We start from the raw sequence: 8,311 nt of genomic DNA, 5'->3' as shown, positions 1-8,311 counted from the left end.
CATCTTTCTTTTTTTTTTTTTAAGATTTTATTTATTTGAGAGAGAGAATGAGATAGAGAGCATGAGAGGGGGGAGGGTCAGAGGGAGAAGCAGACTCCCCGCCGAGCAGGGAGCCCGATGCGGGACTCGATCCCGGGACTCCAGGATCATGACCTGAGCCGGAGGCAGTCGCCTAACCGACTGAGCCACCCAGGCGCCCTGGATACATATTTTTAAATAAATAAATAGTGTAACGAGAACTGTACGTCACCCACTCCAGACCACCACCCTGATCCTGTTGTAGATTTCAAAAGACTAGAAGAAATAGTAAGTAAATGCAGTGCAAAATAAAAATAAGTATAACAAGATATTTGGAGAACAACCGGGGAAAGTAGAATGTGTCATGATCCTAGATGCTATTACGGAATGATTGTTCACTTTGGGCCTGATGCTGGCCTTGAGCCATGGAGAGTGTTGGGTTTTCTTAGAGAGGCAAGCTGGCAGGTGTTTAGACATGAGGTGTCACGAGGAGGCCAGCAGCTATTAAATCAGGTAGTTTTTATAAATGAGAGCGCAAGTAAAGGTGCAAAAGGTGAATCCAGAGACAAGTCTGTGTGGGTGTTCTTTATGTGACCTTTATGCCTTCATCAGGGGTTTGAACGGTAAAACACTTGCGATACAAAGGTGGTATGACTGAGGACCACCCAGGGTTTAGCGACGTGGAGGCCACTGGGGACCCTAATACATGTAGCTCGGCTGGGGTCATGGAGACAAAACCTGCAGGAAGCTGGCTCAGAGGAGAGCTGCCAACAGCCCGTTTCTCCCGTGAGTTCGTTGTGCTGCCGGGGCATGGGCTGGAGAGGAAGAGGTGGCGGAGAGCTGCCTCGCTTTAGGAGGAACAACTTCATTTTCCAACGGGAGCAGTGGCCCAGCCCAGGAGAGCGTAACACCGATGGTGCAGAGATCTTGCTGCTTGGGTGTTTGGAAATTGAAGACACTCGAAACCCCACCATCGGGTTTGGTCGACTCCAGGATTTTCCCCACATGGGCTTCCATTGGTTTTAATCCCTTTTTCCGTCGTTAGTGTTAAGTACAAGTTATTCCTGCAATTAAGGTGTTTCGGGAAGAGCTCATCACCTAGTTTCTCAATGGGAAAACAACTTCCCCAGACCACGCCAGGAAACCAGGACCAGACCCAGGACTGGGCCCCATGCTCCCACTTCTGTGGTGCCTCTGCTTGGCTATGGGGGTGTGGGGGTGGTGGTCTCTGGGACCCAGCATAATTCAGCATGTGTCCCTCCCTGTCCTTGAGACTGGATTGTGGGCTGTCACCTCCCCCACATACCGACCGATGTCTCCCTCATGAGGAGATAAGGCATGCTGGTGACAGGGCATGGGGTTGAAGTCCCAGTTCTCCTGGTGTGACACCCCCCTCCCCACCACCCTTGTGAGCCTGGTGCTGAGGCATCAGGCCCAGCATTCCCTGTGGGTTGAGTCCTGACTTCTGCGGCTTCATTTCCCAGCTCAGTGACCGCGGACACACCACTTCAGCCCCTTCCAAGCCTGCGGCCACTCCTCCCAGTAGTGCAGGCAACTACAGCACAGATTCCAGGTGCGGTGAGGACAAGAGGGACCAGAAGTGCAGGCACCCGGACCTTAGAACATGCAGCAATGGCAACAGTTTTTCATTCTATCACCAAATATTAAGGACTTTCTAGATCCCAGGCAGTTCTAGGCAATGGCAATGCAGCCACAGCCCCAAACTGACCAAGTCCCTGCCCAAGCCCAAGGCTGTCCAGGCAGAGCCTAGGAGCTGCTCTCCCAACAGCCGCTGGGAAACCAAGGGTGGTCCCAGAGTGGGCCAAGATTAGCAAGAAAGAGCCAACCAATGCAAAAGGGCAGTGCTGTCTTTATTCAACTGTCTTATTACAAAACTACCAGAACATAAATGGCAGAATTAGGAAGGTTCCAGTCCTGGCTTCGGCGAGAGCAGGCAGCATCTCTCTCCCTGCCACAGCCCTGTGGGGACAGTCACTAGTGCAGGGACCCTTAGGACAAGGCAGTAGGTGTAGCTCTGCACAGAGGGCCTGGCCTGAGAGGGGGAGTCTGGACTTGGCTAATATTGTCCACTCTGAGCACCATCCTGCAGCTTTTAAATAGCAGGACATCTTCCTGCCCCACTACCGGGGCCTCAACAAGACTGTCCAGGAACCTTCTGCCCAGGAGGCCAGGAGGGTTGTGAACAGAGGTGACCACTCAGAGGGAGATGGGCCACCTTGGAAACGGCTGGGGGAGCTACTTCTCCCCAACACTCCTGGCAGGGGGTGGGGGGGCAGCTGTCCCTGGGCTAAAGTTCTCAAGGGGAAGCAAGGCTGAGAGGAGCAAAGCTGTGGCGAGCCCGGAAGGGACACCAGACTTCCTAAGAACCTAGGGGTGTGGGGAGGGGAGCCCTGGGAGGCTCAGGCGTGCTCCGTGGAGCCGGGGCCGGGGCCACTGGCATGGGAGTGGGCCGGGGCCGCAGCCTGCAGGGGGCCAGCGCTGGGCTCCGGGGACGCCAGCACAAGGGCCGAGAGGCCATCAGCAGAGTCTGTGTCGAGGTCCAGCCTCCAGTACGCTTCGCACAGAGGCAGGTCATTAGCTTCGCAAAGACTTGAGCTTTTCCACCACCAGAAACCCAGGGAGAGACAGGAGCAGGCAGAGACGGACGGAAGCCGGGGCGGGGCGCGGGGACGGGGAAGCAAGATAGAAGCAGAGTTAAGAAAACAGACCACACCCCAAACCTGCCTTTCCCCTCTTCTTCTCTGTGCTGACCCCTCTCCACGCAGGCCTGGCTAAGGGGGGGCGGCGTGTGGGGCTGCCCTTGCTTCAGGGTCCAATACAGCATCCTACAGGAGGTGCCCTTCAGGACCAGCCACCAGCAGGCTGTGTGACCTTGGCAGGTCCCTCTGACTGACCAAGTGTATCTCCCAACTGACAGCCACAAGGCTGAGCCAGCCCATGCCACCGCCTCCTATCCTGGCTCCAGAGCTCGCTATGGTCTCTCAACAGTCACTACACTTTGCGAGGACCCCAATAGCAGAGACCCTGTCTTGTTTTTGGGTTCTCTGCCCCGCAGGGACTCTGCCTGAATCGGGGACAGAACCAGGAGCCCTGGTGTTCTGTGCTGCACCACTCTACCAGCTGTGTGGCCGACAGGCCCGCAGGCCCCCTGAACTCAAGTCTCCCTGCCTCTAACACAAGTCAGCAGTGTTGGCCTGCCGAGGCACGGGAAGACCGGGGTGAGGATGCAGGTGAGGAGTATGACTCACTAGGGCTGTCCAGGGGTGACTAGAGCTCAGAGGTCCCACAACTATCTGACCCCAACCTCCCTCCCTCCCTTGCTTCTTCTGCCTTCAGTGGTTTGGGCACAGAGCGGCATCCCAAGGAGAGCAGAGGGCAAGAGGTAGAGAAAGAGCGAGTCACGAGCAGAGAGCGGGCGAGTGTGGACACCGGCATGCGGGGCATGGCAACCTGTGTTGGGGGCTTTGGGGGAGGGGCACAAAGCCTGGCAGCCGTGACTCAACTGAGCCCTGGCCTTACACAGGTATTTGCACACGAGGGAGGAACTCAGCCTCTCAAGGCACCAGGGACAGCAAGGACCCCCCGTGGGTGAACCAGAGACTGGCACGGCAGGACGCGGGAAGCCTGGCACTCAGGCCCCTGGGTTCCCTGCAGTCTTGTCAAAGTGACTTTGGGTGGGTTCCTCACCACCACCCCTAACCCGGCCCTCAACCTCGAGAGGCAGGGCTAAATTGTTGTCCTGTAACCACTCAGTCCACAAGCCCGGTCCTTGGGGGCAGCAGGAAACAAACATAGGGACGTGAAGGGATTCTGCAAAAATCCGCGGGGCTGTGAACCATGTCCCTGGCATGGTCTGAGACACAGACAGCACCCCCACCCCAGGGACCCCCTCCAGACCCTCTCTGAAGGCCTAGTGTGTACGAGGTGCTTGCCGCCATGTCTGCTGAGCCGATGGGTATCAGCGACCAGAGGTGGCCCCAGAACCCTCTGGGAAAGTCTAGAACCACTCTGGCTGGACAGTGGCACTGTCCCTTCCCGTAGAGGCCAAGATGGCCAGGGACAGTGAGGGCTGGCATTGAGTACAGGGCAGGGAAACCAAGGCCCAGACCACAGACCATGCTGGCTCTGGGCATCTGTGGCTCAGCACGGCCTCCACAGGGCAGAAAGGAGCATCTGAAAAAGCCACCACAGGAAGGACACGTTTGTCTGGGCAATGGCATGGGGGGGCACCACTCCGTTTGAACAGAAACTTGACTTTCTGAGCTAATGGGGACAGAGATATAAGGCCTTCCTGTCTCCCGCTTCAGTTCCCCCGTGTATATTACACCTGGACTCTGATTTTTCAGGACCCCTTGGGCTCAAACGACACAGGTTTCAGGATTCCAAGTGGTGCACGTGGGCTGGGGTGACAGGTCTTGCCCACTGCCGTATCCCTGGGGCCCAGCATGGGCCTAACATGTAGGCAGGCTCTGGTCTGTGAACCAGGCTGAGCTGAACAGGAACTCAGTGGTCTGGGTACCCCAGGCCCAGCTCTCAAGGCCATCCTCTGCTCGGGTTTCTTCCTCCTTCCCACCCCCACACCACCATGGACCCTGACACACACGCTGAAGATTCGGGGATACCCACATGGAACGGCATCTCTAGGCAAGCACTGGCATCCTGCACATTCAGGGCATGAGCCTGGGCTGCCAAGAGAAGCTAGCCCAGGCCTGGCTGGAACGTTTAAATATTGACTAAAAAACTAAGAGAAGCACGCAGGCCCAGAATGAGGCAATGGACAGCCCCAGCAGGAATGCTGGCTCTGCCCTCCGCTCTGGGGCTTGGCCCACCCAAACCCTGAAGTTCTGTGACTTTCATCCTGCTGCCCAGGGCCTGGCAGGCGGCGTAAATTGTCCATCAATCGCTCTGACCGTGAGCTCTGCTCTGAAACCCAGGCACGTGTCTGTGCTGCCAAGACCAGGAAGGATTTGCAAAAACAGGGCCTTCGGGGCCGCAGGCCGGGCCCGGGCCCCCAGCTGTGCTCTGTGCAGGGTCCAGCCCTATCGGTACCTGGACGAGTAATATTCCTCCTCCAGCTCGTACAGGTCGATGGAGATCTCGTCCCGCAGGGCAATGAGCTTCCGGTCACACTCCTCCTGCAGGGCTCGCAGCTGCTGGTTGCGCTGGTCGATGGCCTCGTTCACCGACGGGAAGTCATTGAGGATGAGGAACTGCTTGAGGTCAGACACCAGTTTCATCAGGGACTCACCAGCTCGGACCTGAGGCCATCAGAACCAGGGCAGGCGTGCTGAGGAAGCTGCCGCGGCCCCGCCTCCATTTCCTTGTCTGTCAGGTGGGACCACAGCACTGACCTTCACAGGGTCGTCGTGCAGTGAGAGAACCGAAAGGGACCCACGGGAGGACAGGGTCCGTGGCCCCCACCCATGGACGTGCTTCCAAGGCAGGTGCCGCCAGCTTCCCAGCCTCCCCACCCCCCCACTGGCTGCCGCTGCAGGGGTACGGACCCTCCCTTACACAGATTATGCTTCGCAAAGCCTCAAGCCCCACAGATAACACTACTGTCCCATGTAACGCCTGCCCGTGCACCTAATTGGGAGCAGCAAGCAGGCCAGTTGGGCAGGATTCCTCTGGGGCTTTTCCTATGTGTTCGCACCCGTGGGCACACATCCATGGGAACATTTGGCTGATGTGCTTGTTCTGGGACATCAAAAGCGATGAAAACGCACATCTTGGTTTGTTCGGCAATTTGCTTTCGCTCTCATAACGAATCTCTGGGAGCGGTCTCGTCGGCAAGGAAGGGTCAACCCCTTTCTAACCATCACACAGCACTCTCCGTGATGGATGTGGCCGACCATCTGCCGCCCCTTGCGCAGGTGCCAGACAGCCCTCCTCTCGAGGGGAGTCTCCTGAGAAGTGGTCTGCCCACTCGCCCCCCCACCCCCCCTCAAAGGTGGGACCACAGGGCTCCTGCAGCCCTGGGCCCTGCCCTCCACCGAGTGACTCACAATGTTGGCAGCTCGAACGTGCATCTCGTAGTTGTCCTGCTCGCCCTGAGTGGCCCTCGACACTTGTGTCTCGTCTTCGATCTGGAGGGCAGACAAAAAAGCCCCAGAACTGGCAGGTGCCCCAGCCCACAGGTAACTAGCCGGCTGCAGGACACCCGCCGCCGCTGCCTCCTGCCTGCCGTCCACTTTACCTCCTCCGCCACGCACCACGGACCAGACCGTGGCCGGCATTCAGCCTCACCCCCTCCTGTCCTAAGGAGCTCACGGGCACTTTCACCGGGAAAACGGATGCCTGTGGACCCTGACTGCTGTGCCGCCTGCAGGGAGGTCTAGGTCAAGTGTTCTTTGGGGTGTGGAGCCCTGTTTGGTATAAGATGGGGTCGCGAGCTCAGATGCTCAGTAAACTGAGCTGCTGAATGCATAAAGGCATGATGTATTTCTTTTGAGCAACTATTTACTAGCTCTTCCAGGCTGCCAGGTGCCATGTTAAGGGCTTAACCACCATTATCTTGTGGAATTCTCACCAGAGCCTGGACCCCCATCCTAGGTTTACAGGTGGGCAAAGCTGAGGCAGGGACAGTTCAGAGAGTGCATCCAAGGTGTGTCCGACAGCGCACGGAGAAGCAGGAGTGCTGCCTGGCCTGGCCTGTCCAAAGTGCAAGCTACTCAGAGCTCCCGCCCATCCATGGGACAGGGCTTCCACAGGGGGCCTTGCCAGCCCTGGGCTGGGGGCAGGGCACCCTAAAGTAAGGAGCTGGATTCCTGGGTTCAAATCCTGGCTCTGCCGGCTATTAGCAGAATGACCTTGGCAAATTAGTCTCCTCCTCTGAAAATGAAGAAGACAACACTACCTGTCCCACAGAGCTCGTGTGAAGGTTAAATACAGTAAGACACGACAGCTCTCGTGACACGGCGTGACACACGGTGAACGCACGCTAAATACACCTTAGCTTTCTTAATCGTGGCCCTACCAAGGCTTCCGAGGTCTACAGCAGTCTCAAGATCCACCCCAACTTACTGCACTGCAGCCCAGCAGGCTTGCCAACCGGATCCAGACAGCCGGTTCCGACCACCTGGAGGGACCTTCCCCCGCCTTGCTCCCTGACTGCATTGGGGGGCAAGAGCGACCACGTCTGGGCTGGAGTCACGCCCCACGGCAACCACTGTACACAGACAAATTCACCCAATCACCAGAAGGGCCTTGGGATGCAGGGGCAGCAGAGGCACGGAGAAGTCTGGTCTTCATCCAGACCCACGCTGCTGGTTAAGGGGCGCTGGACGCGGAAGCCAGGCCATCTCACCAGGGCCTGTAACTAGCTGGCTTATTTATCGGTTGACCTGTTTGCTACTCCGGACCCCCCTGCTGCCCTCCCCAATATTTTCCCCATGCGGACAAAGGCCTGGCCTGTGCGTTCACTGCTGGATCCTCCCCAGCCGTGTGACACCTGACCGCAGCAGGCCGGCCACTCAGCTCACCACTGGCTAGACCCCTCCCCTTCCCTTGGTCTCGGAGGGGCAGGAGCCGGCCTGCCCGCCCCACCTTGGCGGTCTTGATGATCTCGGTGAAGTTGTCCATGATGGACTTGACATCGTCCTTGAGCCGCTTGTTGTAAGACTGCAGCAGCGTCTCCTTGCTCTGCGGCAGCGCTCTCTGCTGGGCCATGGCGGGGCCTCAGGCAGCTCGGAGGCGGCACCTGGGAGCCAGAGTCCGGCGTGAGCCGAGCCGCCCCCAGCCGCCCACCCTCCATGCCCCAGCTCAGCAGAACCGCGATCTCGGGAGAGGCCCCTCCGCCAGAGACTCGTGCCACCGCCAGCACACGAGCGCACCGCGGGCTCTCGGCTCCGGCCAGCGCGCGTCCGCCCGCCCCCGCCCCTCCGCCCCTCCGCCGAGGCGTCCCTGCGATTCTCCCCCGCCGCGCCCTCCGCTCCAGGCCGGGCCCCCGGAGGGCCGCCGCGCCCACAGCCTGCTCGCTCCGGGGGGCCTCGGCCGGGACCACCCTCCCTCCCCGCGCGCCCGCGCGCTCCGGCAGACTGGCGCGGGGCCTGCGCGCCGCCGACGACCGAACTCGCGGCCTGGGAGTCACTTCGTAGCAGGGGGGTGGGGGGTCACACCTGAGAAAAGACGGCGACCGCGCCCCGACGCCCCCACCTGGTCCGCAGAGCCCGCGGCGACCCGGCTGGGTACAGGGGTGGGGAGGGGTGCAGACAGGCGCACGCCCCTCCCCGGAAGTCCTGGCCCCAGATCGGAGGCGGGCAAGAGCGGTCCT

General features: G+C 59.2%; 1 protein-coding gene across 3 annotated transcripts; it reads right to left on the bottom strand.

Annotated features, from left to right (window-relative positions):
• Positions 1–626: 626 nt before the first annotated feature.
• MED22 (mediator complex subunit 22) lies at positions 627–8,284 on the bottom strand. 3 transcript variants are annotated; one of them, XM_035015520.1, is made up of 5 exons: positions 8,157–8,284; positions 7,585–7,738; positions 6,045–6,125; positions 5,089–5,249; positions 627–1,082 (listed from the first exon to the last, which is right to left on the bottom strand). In XM_035015520.1, the coding sequence occupies exons 2-5, from the start codon at positions 7,705–7,707 to the stop codon at positions 884–886; spliced, it is 564 nt and encodes a 187-aa protein (XP_034871411.1). In that variant the 5' UTR covers positions 7,708–7,738; positions 8,157–8,284; the 3' UTR covers positions 627–883. The 3 variants fall into 3 exon arrangements, with proteins under 3 accessions (XP_034871411.1, XP_034871409.1, XP_034871410.1); XM_035015518.1 differs by having other exon boundaries at positions 5,089–5,297; positions 8,157–8,278; XM_035015519.1 differs by lacking the exon at positions 627–1,082 and adding an exon at positions 1,871–2,634 and having other exon boundaries at positions 5,089–5,297; positions 8,157–8,275.
• Between the last annotated feature and the right edge of the window lie 27 nt (positions 8,285–8,311).

This window comes from Mirounga leonina, unplaced genomic scaffold, assembly GCF_011800145.1.
Source record: "Mirounga leonina isolate KUSES-001 unplaced genomic scaffold, KU_Mleo_1.0 Mir_170, whole genome shotgun sequence".
Lineage (NCBI taxonomy): Eukaryota > Metazoa > Chordata > Mammalia > Carnivora > Phocidae > Mirounga > Mirounga leonina.
This window is presented reverse-complemented; position numbering and strand designations above follow the sequence as displayed.